This window comes from Acipenser ruthenus, chromosome 3 (assembly GCF_902713425.1).
Source record: "Acipenser ruthenus chromosome 3, fAciRut3.2 maternal haplotype, whole genome shotgun sequence".
Classification (NCBI taxonomy): domain Eukaryota; kingdom Metazoa; phylum Chordata; class Actinopteri; order Acipenseriformes; family Acipenseridae; genus Acipenser; species Acipenser ruthenus.
The window spans coordinates 22,508,410-22,524,750 of record NC_081191.1 but is presented as its reverse complement, the minus strand read 5'-3'; the positions used below and the strand labels follow the sequence as shown (position 1 = coordinate 22,524,750).

The 16,341-nt window shown below is 40.8% G+C and overlaps 1 protein-coding gene across 1 annotated transcript in view; it reads right to left on the bottom strand.

Annotated features, from left to right (window-relative positions):
• Positions 1–1,711: 1,711 nt before the first annotated feature.
• The window catches only part of LOC117394830 (DEP domain-containing mTOR-interacting protein-like), a 74,599-nt gene continuing 59,969 nt past the window's right edge, over positions 1,712–16,341 (bottom strand). The window contains exon 10 of the mRNA XM_033993455.3: positions 1,712–6,368. Coding sequence (XP_033849346.1) covers positions 6,240–6,368 — 129 coding nt within the window. The 3' untranslated portion in view covers positions 1,712–6,239. The remainder of the gene's footprint in view (positions 6,369–16,341) is intronic.

The following is a 16,341-nucleotide window of genomic DNA, read 5'->3' as shown; positions in this document are numbered from 1 at the left end:
GGAGTCGCCAGATCTGTGTTGTCCTCCGGCACTATAGGTCTGGTGACATTGCTGCGGATCTGCAGTGCGAAAAATGATGGCTTGGCAGGAGTTTCGGAGGACGCGTGTTCCAGCCTCCATTTCCCGAGTCGGTGGGGGGGTTGCGAGTGGTGAGCCGAGGATACAGATAATAATTGGGCATGCTAAATTGGGGTGAAAACCGGGGTAAAATAATTGGCAACGACTAAATTTATTAAAAAAAAAAAAAAAAAAAAGATTGAATAAACCAGTAAGTGTGTCTCAAGACACGCTCAAGATTGAATAAACCAGTCAGTGTGTCTCAAGACACGCTCAAGATTGAATAAACCAGTCAGTGTGTCTCAAGACACGCTCACGATGACAAGTCACATTTGAAAAGATTGAATAAACCATTTGAATTTAAGTTTGATGATCAGTTATCAGGTTACAAAACAGTACTGTATCAGTTGTGAACAAATCGCTAGCGGTGCCAAAAAGGTGTTCTTTTAGCAAAGTTCCTGTTCCTTTAGACAGAGCATTTACAATGGGAAAAATCTGCTTCACCACAAGGGTGTTCCCTTAGGCAAAGTGTTCTCTTAGGGGGTGTTCTGTACTATATTTGTACTGTAAATGTTGAGGTAAATAAATAAATAAATAAACAAACAGCATTAACACTAACAGTTAGTATAGTTCTGGTCTCAGTGAAAACAGTATGCTTATGAGAAACATGATAAATTGCATGTCAGGGATTATGGCAGAAATTCAATCATCTAGCTGTGAGGAATATAGAGTGGATGGCATTTCAGTGTGTGGGTTATAATTGGGTTTGAATATTGTCTAGCGTGTCTTGCTCAGTGGAATGCCATATTATAGATTCCCACTTCCATAGACAGGTTTAATTTCTTAATTGAAGAAAGAAGATTAGTATGCAATGCAATGGCCTTTTGGTAAGGAGGCAGAACCAAGCTTGTGCTCGTTAATGAATGCAGCTGGATAATCTTTATCCTAGAGGTCAGCCTACAAGCTGTTTCACCAGGTGTGCATGAGATTTCTGCACATTTAGTATCTCCCCCGCTCTCATTGTACTTAAACGTTTATTTTTTATGAAATACTAAGACACAGAATCTAGCCATTTTGATGGTTTGAAATATTTTAAATAAAAAGTTATTTTTTTCAAGCAAGTGTAAATGAAAATGAAAATGAAATCACAGTGCAGGCACAGCATCAGATAGTCTTTTTAGATCTCCTTTGGTCACCATTTTTTAATTACATTTTTAGACATTTTAAAACAGTTTGTGTGAACTCTATGGAGTTCGAAAAGTTGCCCAGCTAAAAGTTTTTTAAAAAGCATTATGGATTTTAAAACAGATGCATAGATGGTACAATTTACACAGGTACATGGTACAATTATACACAGTGACTGAAGGGGATATTAAGTATTTAGAAATTGAAAGTGCATAAAGTCGAGGCCCTTTAAAATACAGGCTGGTGTTAGTTTCATTAAGTGGAGGCTCAGTTGTGTGGAGATCTAAGTTGGCTTTATGACGGTTATGACATATCATAGAATATACCGACTTGGAATCCCTCTAGAAGTGACAAAGTCAATTCCACTGCTGTATAATAAAAGGTACCCCACAATGACAAAGCTAGCGTTGCACATCACAAAATTACCTGAAATGTGAATACATTTGAACTATGAAGCACTGTATAAGAATTACTTTTATAGCATAGACATTTATTGTAATACAATCTTCAGTGAATACAATATATGATTATAGGAAATCAATTAGGACATAAATGGACGACTTGCATAACACAACGCATTACACACATGTGATATACTGTATAATACAATAATGTTAACACTTTCACAAAGTAATAGCACATGTTTTTAATTAACATGACCAGCACTTGCTTTTGTAAGCAAAATATTGGACATAACAGTAATCCTTTTGTTTTGCAAGTTTAAAAAACAATCAGCTGTAGCTTATTCTGCACCTCCTTGCATTTTTTTTTATTAGAAATATAGTGTCCATACACATATTATATATATATATATATATATATATATATATATATATATATATATATATATATATGGCTAGATAGATATAGCTTAACTATTCCTACTGTAAACATTTAAGAAAAATAAAAAGCCCAAATTTATATTCCAATGATACGCAGGGTTTGCTAAGAGACACTTATCTGTTGTTATTTTTCGGTGCATAAGTTCCAAATAAAGTAATTAATGAAATTTCAATACTTGACTCTGTCAAACACTTACATTTAGCAGAAGGTTATATTTAAAAGGACCCATCCTTTTTTCTAGTTTGTCTGACAGAAAAGTCTATTTTGAACTCTTGGTTTACAAACGTACATTTCATAGTTCATTACAGAACGGTAGGTAGCTCTTATAATTAAACCTCAACAATACCACTTACACCGTTTTAATATTATCGTTAAACAAAAATACCATGTTGATTAAATTACTGATCCAAACAAAATATGCTACTGAGAAAAATCTTGTTTTGTTATTTTAACAGTGAACTTGAAAATTCCAGCACCCTTATTATAAGCAGTTTAGACACAATCCTCTCCTATCTCAACAAAGAGACATACATATTTTATTAAAATACACATAACATACACGTAGAAAGACCTCGCAGATGCTGTATTTTACAAGGATGAATGTAATGGTGCATCAATGTTACACAAAAACTGAAAATAGTGAAACATCAAAATTAAATAGAAGAGGTGGTATCGATCGATAATTGCAAAGCATATGACATGGTTTATTTAGATTTCCAGAAAGCTTTTGACAAAGTCCTGCATAAAAGATGAATTCTCAAACTGAACGCAGTAGGGATTCAAGGAAATACATGCACATAGATTAGGGAGTGGTTAACATGTAGAAAACAGAAAGTACTGATTAGAGGAGAAACCTCAAAATGCAGCAAGGTAACCAGTGGAGTAACCCAGGGATCAGTATTAGGTCCTCTGCTCTTCCTAATCTATATTAATGACGTAAATTCTGGTATAGTAAGCAAACTTGTTAAATTTGCAGACGACACAAAAATATGAGGAGTGGCAACGGTCATTTAAAATGATCAAGACAGCATTCAGAACTGGGCAGACACATGGCAAATGACATTTAATACAGAAAAGTGTAAGGTACTGCACGCAGGCAATAAAAATGTGTATTATAAATACCATATGGGAGATACTGAAATTGAAGAAGGAATCTATGAAAAAGATCTAGGAGTTTATGTCATCATATAGACAATATGGGGAAGCTATAAAAAGGCCAACAAAATGCTCAGATATATAATGAAAAGTGTTGAATTTAAATCAAGGGAAGTAATGTTAAAACTTAACAATGCATTAGGAAGACCTCATCTAGAATATTGTGTTCAGTTCTGGTCACCTTGCTACAAAAAGGATATTGCTGCTTTAGAAAGAGTGCAAAGAAGAGTGACTAGAATTATTCTGGGTTTAAAAGGCATGTCATATGCAGACAGGCTAAAATAATTGAATCTATTCAGTCTTGAACAAAGAAGACTACGTGGTGCTCTGATTCAAGCATTCAAAATTCTAAAAGGTATTGATAATGTCAACCCAAGGGACTTTTTCAACCTGAAAAAAGAAGCAAGGACCAGGGGTCACAAATGGAGATTAGATAAAGGGGCATTCAGAACAGAAAATAGGAGGCACTTTTTTACGCAGAGAATTGTGGGAGTCTGGAACCAACTCCGCAGTAATGTTGTTGAAGCTGACATTCTGGAATCCCTCAAGAAGCTGTTTGATGAGATCAGGCCCGGGGGCAGCATGAGCGATGTGGGGGGACATCCACTTATTTAGGGTGGGCTCATTTTGGAAACGACAAATCAGTTAGCTCGTATTCTCTACTGTTTTACTCCACTGTGATGACAATAAACAAAGAAATAAATAAATCATATGACAGTGCAATATTATGAACTATCCACACAGCATGAATTACCACAGCTCTTTCCAGAAAAGTTTTTTTTTTTCTTTTAAATTATTATTATTACAGCATTAGCAACAACGTGGTGTCTCAGCAACAATACTTGAAACAAATACAATTATACAGTGAGCAGGCCCTCTACAGAGATTGCAATAAACACACACACAGGCCCCCTAAGGCCTGCCCATAGCGCTGGGCCTAGATGAGATTCTGGGATCAAAAAGCTACTAACAACCGAAAGAGCAAGATAGGCCAAATGGCCTCCTCTCGTTTGTAAACTTTCTTATGTTCTTAAGTCCTTTTTGCGGACAGCAACGAAGTGGAAAAGCCTCAGAAAAGTGATACTCATCTTACAGTCAAATTCTCAGGGTCTCTCCTTTTTACTTATCTTAAATATAAACGCCTCCTAGAGACAGAAAGGCAAGTGCCTGAGTTACACAGACAGTGTCAGAGAGGAAATATCTTTATTTAGATGTACCATTCCACATTACAAAAAAAAAGGCAACAAAATCAGACCAAGTTTTTTTTACTCATTGCTCCATACTCAAAACAGTCAAGCGCTTTGCATTATAAATGTTTTTATATACAGTCTTTATGAGACCAACTTCTGAACATCCACTAAACTACAGAGTCTTAAATTACAATTAGCAGTACCTCAATGAACTGTGGCTTGTAGAATTTTTAGCTTGTCTCCATAACAGGACATTAAAAAATATGCACGCTGCTCTTCAATCTACTAAATTGTCTTTGACCTACACAAACTTCATTTAAAGATTAGATAAATTATAACTTTGGATATTAAAATAATACGCTATAATCCATTTTGCAAGTGCTTTAAAAAAAAAGATAAACAAAAGCTGAAAGTTAAAACAAAGCTGTGACTCTGTCAGCTCATTATACAAGAACCAGATTAGATCTAATCGTGTACCTAAAGTTATCTTAGGTAGGGCAGTCCAAGATTGGTGATAACCAGGTCTGTGAAACCAGCAGTGTAAGTAAGAATAATCAAGCATAACTAGGCGCTGTATTCAGCAATTCCAAATCAATTTAGAATCTGGGTCAGATCTGGGCATAAACCAACGACGTTATGAACTACAACATAGCACTCACAGTACTGAATTTTCATCAGCCTGAGTGTCCAAATATTTTCTTTTTTTAATCAAAAATGCCTCATGTAAAATTAAAGTATTATAGTAAAAGAACACTATGTTCTTCTTCATCTCATTTAAGTAAAGTGAAATTTGCAGCGAATAAAGGAGGGGCTCAGTTATCAGAATATGAAATACCCAAGTCTGCCCACTAAACAAATTAGCAGTAATGTACTTCTTAAGCACCACCAACAAATTAATCTGTTCCAGTGAACAAATATGCACGAAGTTCCCTCCTTTCAATCACAGCTATTTTCGCTCATCTGTAATATAAATTACATTTTGTTTACAATTTTTGTAAGTGAAAGTTACACACAAACATTCTCTCCTTTTATATTATGTCCATTGCTTCTTCTGTTTGTCATATTTTTAGAGGTTCATATATCGTTTGTTATTGTTTATGATTTTGATATTAAGTTAACATACATAAGTGCTTTTTGTGATTGTGAAAGAAAATATTGATTACACAGTAGGACCAAGGAAATCAATATCAACTTTTACTTAAAAACAGTTTCAAGGGATAGCAAGTGCTTTTTTTATGTATTTGTATATAGATTGCACAGTCATTTAAAAGGCTCTGTTTAAAAGTACTATCAACGCTACAGTATAAGGCTGTTGCACATCAACTCCCAGCACATTAACCCCTTCCATAATGGTGCAAAAATAAAAAAAATAAAACGGCCAACTGCTTCCTTTTTAAAGTAACAGCAGTTATTTATGTTCCTGTATCAGAAGGGAGCTGTAACTGTCTTTGCCCATAGCTCTACAGAGCGGTCAAAATGGCATCTTGTTTAAATTTTTCTAACCTGACAAGAAACAGAAATGTTCAAGACTCTGATAAATGGTTAAATCTTCATTTGAGATGTCCTATTCATTACCTGCCCTTCAATGCATCACACAAAGCCTGGCTCCCTTATCTGTGCTATACAGAAGGCAAACTGTATGGTAGACCTTAAATACAGTATACATACAATCATCATGTTGAAAGCTGTGTGAAAAATACAACTTGGAAGTGTGAGCTGCTTGAGGAGATGTTTACTTTATTTGTCTGTGTTTCTTTGGTTCTTCAGATATGTCCTGGTAGGTAGGGTGCAACTCCATTGCTTCCTGTTTCAGCAGTCAATTTCCTCCATGACTTCCATGACAATGGTGCGTGGGCCTGTCAGAATTAGGTTGCTGACTGTCCGATAGTCCAAGTGAAGAACATTTAGCCCGTTCACAGAAACAACAAACTGACAGACCTGAAAGTAAAATAAATAAATAAATAAATAAATAAATAAATAAATAAATAAATAAATTAATTATGACATTAAAAACAATTAGTTTTCTGCCTCTAATTGTTTTACTCAAACCCATTATATTTCATGTCTTTCGAATGTCTGGGTTACATTTTAGGAATGATATTTAGGAGAGCTCCAATGACTCCAGTTTGACTATTGGAGCTACAACACATTTACTGTGGAGCAACAGCAACAGCTAATCTATAAATTGTATAAAACTTGCCAGCTACAAAGGATATCACTGTTCAAATGCCTAAAGGTATGCTAAATACACATTTTTACAAGTTAATATACCATAAAAGCCTCAGGTATGCTAATCTGCATTAGTCATCATACCCATATTGGGTACATTAAACCTTCATGACTGCGATTCCCATAATAATCTTCATAGTCATTAGGTTACTTACAGTGATTAGTATGCCTAATTGTATTGCTTATTTGCTACAGTGGATACCAGTATATAAATAAAGTAATATGGTTTTCAGCAGAGCCATAAATTATTTTTAATTCCAAGTAATAAAAGCCGAAACACAGAGGCTTTTGCTCTTATTTTATCAGCACTTGAGGTTTTATATCATTCGACTGAATGGAGAAGGAGTTGTGGACTGTTTTATTTATTTATTTTGCTTTCGTTTTGTCCTTGAGTTATACCACAGTTACCAGGAAGCAATTGAAACGTTTAATGTATCATGTTCTTGTATTAAAATTTAAAGATCTAATAGCTCTCCAGCACATTCATTTTACTATTTAGCACCACCCCAGAAGTGTTATTAATTTATTAATGAAAGAAATATAAACACTTTGCAAGGTCAAACAGATATGTTTCATTGAGCGAGCATTCCAGATTTCAAGAAGCAGACATATGGCAAATATTATTTAAAAGGATAAGAGTAATATCACAGCATGGATATATGCCAGAGTAGATTTAAAAAATAATCATAATTTAAAATAATAATACATTTCAATTTAATAATTGCAGACTTGTATTAGAGTGATACATTCTAAGGTGGGTTGTGGATTGTTATAAACTGCAATTGCAATTGCCTAATAGGAGAGCTGATTCATGCACAATATAAACATGGCCTTGTTTGAAATCTTAAGCATAACATCACATTACAGATTAAAATGCGTCTGGGGTTTTCTTTCCATGAAAAACTTCGCTGAAGGTATACTGTAGGTCCATTCATTACACCAAATTATTACTTACTATAAATTACTATAAATTGACTGTGAAATATTTTTCAGGCACTGGTATACTGGCTAACAGTAAAATGTTTGGCTCTCTAATAAAAATGTGAAACATATTTTCCCACTCCTCTCCAATTTAAAGCAAATGTAAGAGCTACCTCACTTATGGTCCAACTTAATTTCCTACAATTAAATCAGCAATTAACCAGCACTTTATGGAATGAAAACTGCTTTCAAAATCGGGTCTTCGAAAATACTGTGGTGAATTAGATTGATGGTAAATTATATTGCTATTACTCAATACCTTTGGGGGGGGCAGTCTTGAGGAAACATTAAAATTGGGCATTTGTTATTATTTATTTATTTATTTATTTATTTATTTATTTATTTATTTATTTATTTATATATTTATTTATTTAGTTAGTTAGTTAGTTAGTTAGTTAGTTAGTTATTAGCAGATGCCCGTACCCAAGGCAATTTACAGTTGTATACAAAAAATACATATCAAGAATTACAGTACAATTAAGAGCAAGATACAAAATACAATGACATTTAAAAATACATTTAAAATTAGGAAGAAAAATGGGGCTGCAATAATTGTTCAAAAATTGATCATAAAAAAGGATACTATAAATATTATAGCTGTATCATAACTGATGAAGTAAATATATCAGTTTGGGTATTACATAAATCACAATTGTAAGGTTATTTGCGGTAATGGGGTTACATTTATCAAATGGAAGCTGGAAAACAAAAGGGCACAGACTTACAAGGGCCTCCTACGACTATGAAGGTCAAATCCCACAGATTATTACATATATAGTACAACAATATCATATTGTTTCTACCAGTAGGGAATTATAACAACGCCATTCTACTATGGCCAAAGAAAAAAACCAATACTGCTGCCTGTTTGGTTTACTAAGACTGAGAGAAGGGTGTCTAATGGGTAACAGTCCAGCAAGTCTTCAATGTATATTAATTACTTCTCAAGGGAGCTTAGTCACTCAATCAGTGCACATGACACACCACATGCTGTTACCTTGCAATGTTCTTTAAATCGTGTTATCCATGCCTTGCTGATTCACAAAATAACACCAGATTGATAGGCATCTTATTCAGTGACCTAACATTCAGTGACATTCAGTCAAATAACATTTCACACAATGCATGATTCCCAATACACCAGAACAGCTACTGACTATTTCTTTTTAAACAATACGAAGAGTACAGATTGGCACTGTGGTATTTCACTGGATGTTTTCGTTAAATTTAAAAACAGTTTAACTTTCATGTTTAATTGATGTGTCATTTGGTGTGAATCAATTCACAACTACTGTATATGCCTACAATCTTAAAATCTGTGGGCCTCATTCACTGAACAGCAGTAACATGTTTTGTTTGCAGTAAGCCCCTTTACTGCGTGCTGTGTACACCGTGTAGCGCGTGGAAATAAGCACATGGAAAAAGTACCGCGTTCGAATAAAATAGAATGAATAATGTTAATGTGTGGAAGTGTATACAAATTACGTCACAAAATACTACAAGGGAGGTTTTTGATATGCAAACCATATTCACTTAAGGGCTCTACCTTTACTAGGTGCCTCAGCGTGTGTTAAAAGTACCGCTTATTGAAACCAAGCCGTGTCACAGAACCAGCAGAAGAGCTGCACAGGGGAGTGTGACAGGAATGGCTGAGTGGGTGACGTCAGACCAGAAGAAGGCACAACAAAACAAAAAGGTATTGTGCAGTGGCGCGGGCGCCGTTTTATTTAAAGAATCCAAAAATAAAATAAATATTTCAAACAGAAAGCACTCGCTCACAGAGCAAAAATAAAAGGGTAAACAAAAACAAATCACGAACACAAAATAATAACTGCAACACAGGTCAGGCTGGGCAGATTGCCTTCACTGTTCCTATGTTTACTTTCTCTCTCGTTTCTCCGTCACTCCTCTCGCACACTCTCCTTCTGACACCCACCCTGAACTGGAGAGCTGCAGGCTTTTTATATTCAGGTGACCATCTCCCGATTAGCAACTAAATTAATCACTTAATTAATTCGGGAGATGGCCACCTTCTGCACGAGTTTTTTTCATTACACCTGGCAGAGGACGAGCACCGATCTCGCCTCTGCCAGGACATGTTTTAAAAATAAACAAAACACGGCGCTACGCCGTCATAAATATAATACAATAAAACTAAATAAATAATACAAAACACTCTGCACAGGGGCGGAGGGGGAGACCCCGATCTAAAAATAAATAAACAATGTACAGGGCTGCTCGCCCTGTTACATATCCCCCCCCTTGTGCGAAGCACACATGGCCCCAACGGCCACCTCCCCCCTCAGTCTCAATGTCCCGGAAGAGGGGGAAGCAAGTTGTTTCCGGGGGGTGGCCATGGTGGAATCTCCGGCACCCCCCAATTTTTCGTGGCTGGCAGCTCCCTCTTCCGGGGCTCCCTCCACACTCTCTCCTGCCGCGAAAGTGCGGCTGGGGGAACTGGTCTCCTGACCTTCCCCCTCCTCTTCATGGCCAGCAGTTCCCCTCCGTGGGGCTCTGACCACCCAAACTCCTGCCGCGAAAGTGCGGCTGGGGGAGCTGGTCTCCTGACCTTCCCCCTCCTCTTCATGGCCAGCAGTTCCCCTCCGTGGGGCTCTGACCACCCAAACTCCTGCCGCGAAAGTGCGCCTGGGGGAGCTGGTCTCCTGACCTCCCCCCCTTTCTTGATGGCCGGCAGCTCCCCTCCGTGGGGCTCCGACCCCATGACCTCTGGCCGCGAAAGTGCGGCTGGGGGAGTTGGTCTCCTGACCTCCCCCCCTTTCTTGATGGCCGGCAGCTCCCCTCCGTGGGGCTCCGACCACAGTGTAGCGATCCCAGGCGAAGCCGGATCCCTGGCGACCCCAGGTGAAGCCGGATCCCTGGCGACCCCCGGCGACGGCAGCGGACCCTCGGGAGGCGACGGCAGCGGACCCTCGGGAGGCGACGGCAGCGGACCCTCGGGAGGCGACGGCAGCGGACCCTCGGGAGGCGACGGCAGCGGACCCTCGGGAGGAACCCTAGGAGACGCAAGGGAAACACAGGCGACCCTAGGCGATGCTGACGGCGGGAGGGGAGCCCCTGGCCATGAAGGCGGCAGCAGGAGCTCCACTTCTCCCAATGGTGGTGGTGGAGGTAGAGGTAGCTCCTGCTCCTCTCCTCTTGACAGTAAAGGTGGCAGGGGCTCCTCCTCCTCTGGCGGCCAAGGCTTCTCCCCTTCTGGCGGCCAAGGCGGCAGGGCTTCCTCCCCTTCAGGCGGCCAAGGCGGCAGGGCTTCCTCCCCTTCAGGCGGCCAAGGCGGCAGGGCTTCCTCCCCTCCAGGCTGCGAAGGCGGCAGGGCTTCCTCCCCTTCAGGCTGCGAAGGCGGCAGGGCTTCCTCCCCTTCAGGCTGCGAAGGCGGCAGGGCTTCCTCCCCTTCAGGCTGCGAAGGCGGCAGGGCTTCCTCCCCTTCAGGCTGCGAAGGCGGCAGGGCTTCCTCCCCTTCAGGCTGCGAAGGCCGCAGGGCTTCCTCCCCTCCAGGCGGCCAAGGCGGCAGGGCTTCCTCCCCTTCAGGCTGCGAAGGCGGCACCTCCCCCTCTGGCAGCGACAGGGAAACCAGCAGGCATGTTCCCTCTGCTGGTTGTGGTGGAAGCGGAACCAGCAGGCATGCTCCCTCTGCTGGTGGTGGTGGTGGGAGCAACATGTCGTCCTCCCACGGAGACGGAGGTGGCACCAGCAGGTATGCTCCCTCTGCTGGTGGTGGGAGCGACACGTCGTCCTCCCACGACGGTGGAGGTGGAACCAGCAGGAATGCTCCCTCTGCTGGCGGTGGGAGCGACACGTCGTCCTCCCACAACGGTGGAGGTGGAACCAGCAGGAATGCTCCCTCTGCTGGCGGTGGGAGCGACACACAGTCCTCCCATGGAGACGGAGGTGGAACCAGCAGGCATGCTCCCTCTGCTGGCGGAGGTGGGAGCGACTCACAGTCCTCCCACGGCGGTGGAGGTGGAACCAGCAGGAATGCTCCCTCTGCTGGCGGAGGTGGGAGCGACTCACAGTCCTCCCAGGGCGGTGGAGATGGCACCAGCAGGTATGCTCCCTCTGCTGGCGGAGGTGGGAGCGACTCACAGTCCTCCCACGGCGGTGGAGGTGGAACCAGCAGGTATGCTCCCTCTGCTGGTGGAGGTGGGAGCGGCTCACAGTCCTCCCACGGAGACGGAGGTAGCACCAGCAGGTATTCTCCCTCTGCTGGCGGGGGTGGGAGCGACTCACAGTCCTCCCATGGAGATGGAGGCGGCACCAGCAGGTATTCCCCCTCTGCTGGCAGGTACCTGGGCTGTGGACCTTCGGCCTTCCCCTTCTTGGGCCGTGGACGCACCGACTCCCCCCTCTCGGGCCGTGGACGCACCGACTCCCCCCTCTTGGGCCGTGGACGCACCGACTCCCCCCTCTTGGGCCGTGGACGCACCGACTCCTCCCTTTTAGGCGCAGGACGTTCGGGCTCCTCCCTTTTAGGCACAGGACGTTCGGGCTCCTCCCTTTTAGGCGCAGGACGTTCGGGCTCCTCCCTTTTAGGCGCAGGACGTTCGGGCTCCTCCCTTTTAGGCGCAGGACGTTCGGGCTCCTCCCACTCCAGGTCCGTGTCTTTGAAGACCTCCAGGCAGTGGTGCTCCTCATGCCCGTATCTCATGCAGTTGGTGCACCACTCCTCTTCCCCTCGTTCCACTTTTCCTCTTGGCCTCCTCCTCCTCCTCACCTCTGTCTGTGTCCCCTCCTCCTGCCATATGGGGAAGGTGCCAGGGGAAATGTGCCATGGCTCCCCACAGTTAAAACACCACTCCTCCCCCAACAGGCAGGTAAGGCAGACTTGCTGCGGCTGTTGCTGCTGCAGCGGCTGCTGTCTCCTCATCCTTCTTCCTCCCATCTTCCTCTTCAGTCTCCTTTTCTCCCTCCACACACTCAAAAAACGAGAAAAAAAAAAAAAAATGAAAAGATGCAGTACCCTACTTCTGCCTGCGTCCTGGAGGCGCTGCGATCCCACGCAGGACACCACGTGTGACAGGAATGGCTGAGTGGGTGACGTCAGACCAGAAGAAGGCACAACAAAACAAAAAGGTATTGTGCAGTGGCGCGGGCGCCGTTTTATTTAAAGAATCCAAAAATAAAATAAATATTTCAAACAGAAAGCACTCGCTCACAGAGCAAAAATAAAAGGGTAAACAAAAACAAATCACGAACACAAAATAATAACTGCAACACAGGTCAGGCTGGGCAGATTGCCTTCACTGTTCCTATGTTTACTTTCTCTCTCGTTTCTCCGTCACTCCTCTCGCACACTCTCCTTCTGACACCCACCCTGAACTGGAGAGCTGCAGGCTTTTTATATTCAGGTGACCATCTCCCGATTAGCAACTAAATTAATCACTTAATTAATTCGGGAGATGGCCACCTTCTGCACGAGTTTTTTTCATTACACCTGGCAGAGGACGAGCACCGATCTCGCCTCTGCCAGGACATGTTTTAAAAATAAACAAAACACGGCGCTACGCCGTCATAAATATAATACAATAAAACTAAATAAATAATACAAAACACTCTGCACAGGGGCGGAGGGGGAGACCCCGATCTAAAAATAAATAAACAATGTACAGGGCTGCTCGCCCTGTTACAGGAGCAAGAAGAGGAGTCAGGGAGAGAGTATTTCGTACCAGGCAGACGTTACTAGAGCTGTGTGAGGAGGAAAGTAATAACTAGATACAGACTGAGCACAGAGATCATACTAGCCTTATATAGGGCCCCGGAAAATTCACGATATCACGAATTTCACAGAAATTGTGTATTTGACTGCCTACTGTGAGAAATATGCATTTTATTTTCCTTACAGTATTTGACATTACTCTTCACCTCCCCTGTTCATGTCATACTTGTATCAAGTAGAAGCAGCGCTTCAGTAGTTGTACACAGCCCGGCATCAATGCCGTGCATTTGGTTACTACGGCAATGGGTCAAGCAAGACACCCCTCCTTCTGCTCCTCCGCTCAGAACCAAACTTACTTTCTTTATATACCGGTACTACAATAAAGTGTGTATAAACCTTGTGCTGAATTCCGTGTGATGTGACAAATTAATCATTTAGCTAATTTTATTCATGCATATAATTAGCTTAACGAATAGAGCGACCACTGCTTCATTTTTGCGTGCGGTGTGTTCCCCTGCCACGTGGTAATTCTGGTGATTACTGCCGTTTAGTGCATGAGGCCTTGTATCTTGTCCTACACTAATCATGTATGAAATTTAGGGCTTGAACACATATAAAACAGATACACCGTGCGGTTAATTTCTGCAGCCTTCTCATTGCCAGCCATCGGCCGGCTAAATTGCTGTCTAGTTTGCCAGACGAGCTGCCTGAAATTATTTCAAAAAGAAAAAAATAAAAGTTTTTACAGTGATCGTATGTTCCAGTGAATAGAATTCAAAATGTTTATTCTAGTAAAAGTCTGGCAATTTCCACAATTTATTACGTACGTAAGTGGAGTGAAGCATTCCTTCTCTGAAGACATTTTGTTTCTGGAGTTTTGTTTCCATGGACACCGTGAATCGTGATGGACCAATCAGTTTCGAGCTTACAAGCGATGTTGGTGATGAAGGCCAAATTTCCAATCAGATATACCTGAGTCAGTAACCGTACAGCAGTTATGAAATCGTATAACTTTTTTTTTTTCTTTTTAAACAAAACAACCTAAGTTTTCTCTGTAAGATCGTCTTTTTTACTCAAAGTGTACGAAATGTACCATTTCATATACCTATTGATATTTATGTACTGGACTTTTAATTTCAAGCTACATTGTTCAAGTAAATGCCAATACATTATTTATTATTTGTATTTATTTTAATCAAGCAACAGTTAACAGAATTGAAAAAAAATATTAAAAAGGAAAGAAAAAAAATAATACAATTTACTGTAGAAATCACATTCATGTTTACAGAAAATGCAACAGAAACAAACTGAAAACTGTAAAATCAGTTTAAAAATGCATTATTTATTTATTTAGTTATGCACTTGCGCATTTTCGGACTCGGTAGTTAATGAGAAACGGCAACATGGGAAAGTATGTATACTCAAAATCTTGGAAGACTACAAATAAATGTAAGGACTGGTTGGCTGCATTAATATTTTTAGAAACTTAAAACTGGTCTTTTTTGTTTAAAAAGCAAAAGAAAAAATGGAACACATGAAAAAATAGAAAACAAAACACAGCTTACACTTACCTTTTCTGTATTCAAATGTACTACCAATTAAGAATGCTTCTTATCTTATGTCTTTAATTTCGAAATTGCTTCACATTTTTCTCTTCTGGCTCACTTGGTATTATGGTATCTATATAATGTGATATTGTTTGTTTTTGTGCCTGAAATACAATTTTTCTGTTTCACTGGTGTCTGATTCTGTCATTCACCACTTTTTTTCTGTGTAATAAATTATTACAAAGTCAAACAGTTTACTTAAATATGTGGACTTTAGTTACTTTGAAAATTACTGTGTGCTAAGACAAGCTTCTGGTTTTAAAACTCTAATATAAATAAATTATTTTGTAATTACTTTTCATAGACACATAAGTAACTTTTACTTGCTCTTTAAATCTGGTCGCCTAAAATCATAAAAAATGAACAAAGTTCTACATTTATTTTGTATTTTGTGTCCCTATTAAGGCACATATTAGGTCCAGGATATGAAGTTGTTGGGTCCTGTGACAGAGACAAAATGATTCTTGGTGATAAATCTCCCTCCTGACCTGTGAGAGCTCTGTGTAAAGGGAACAGAGTGCCCTGGACTGGACGGCCTGACAATTAATTCTCAGGGTTAGGTGGAAGTCGGCCATCTAGCTGCAATTAAGTCATCGCTCCAGAGGGAAAGCGATGTGATGACCGCGGATTGGAGTAGAAACGGTTGCACTCGCTAACCAAGGGGGGCGTGACTGATGGTACAAAAGAGGACGTGGCTAGGTGATCTGTTCCTTTTTTTATGGTTAAGAGAACGCTAAAGGACAAGCGTTACCATGAGTGTCTAGTGTTTGTTTGTTTTGCCGGTTCTAATTGTATTGTTTGTTATTTATTAGACAGTTAACACGACCCCGAGCTGCTGCTACAAGCCAGCACTACACCCGGACAACACTGCACCATTGTACACAAATAAATTGTATTTTCACCACGAGCACAATACCAATCACTCTGGAGTTGTGAACGTGTGCCTTTGTGTGTATTATACTGTGTTTAATTAATTTACGAACTGTGTCTTTATTATTTTGGGATGCAACCCGTTGTTTTGGAACAGTGCAATACACATTGCTGTGTATTGCCTGGGATTCTTCTTTGTGGTCGCCAGACCAGGATTATAATATAAAACCTGTTTGGATCATGAACTTGGTTGTCTGTCTTCTGTTTCACATTCACATCATCACTACACCTGCACACTGCAAACCACTTTGCCACAGGTCCACACCACCATTTTCCAACATTAGCATACTGATATTTTCTTATAATAATGCTTTCTATATACCATATCTACAGCTATGGCCAAATGTTTTGTATATAGTGTTCTGACTATCTTGCTGCAACATTGTCTTGCTGCATTATAAGGCTGAATATTCTAGCAGGACACAGCTGTTGTATTCTGTATTAAATAATGATCCAGCCATACACAGTATTATACTTACTGCTTGTGGAACAT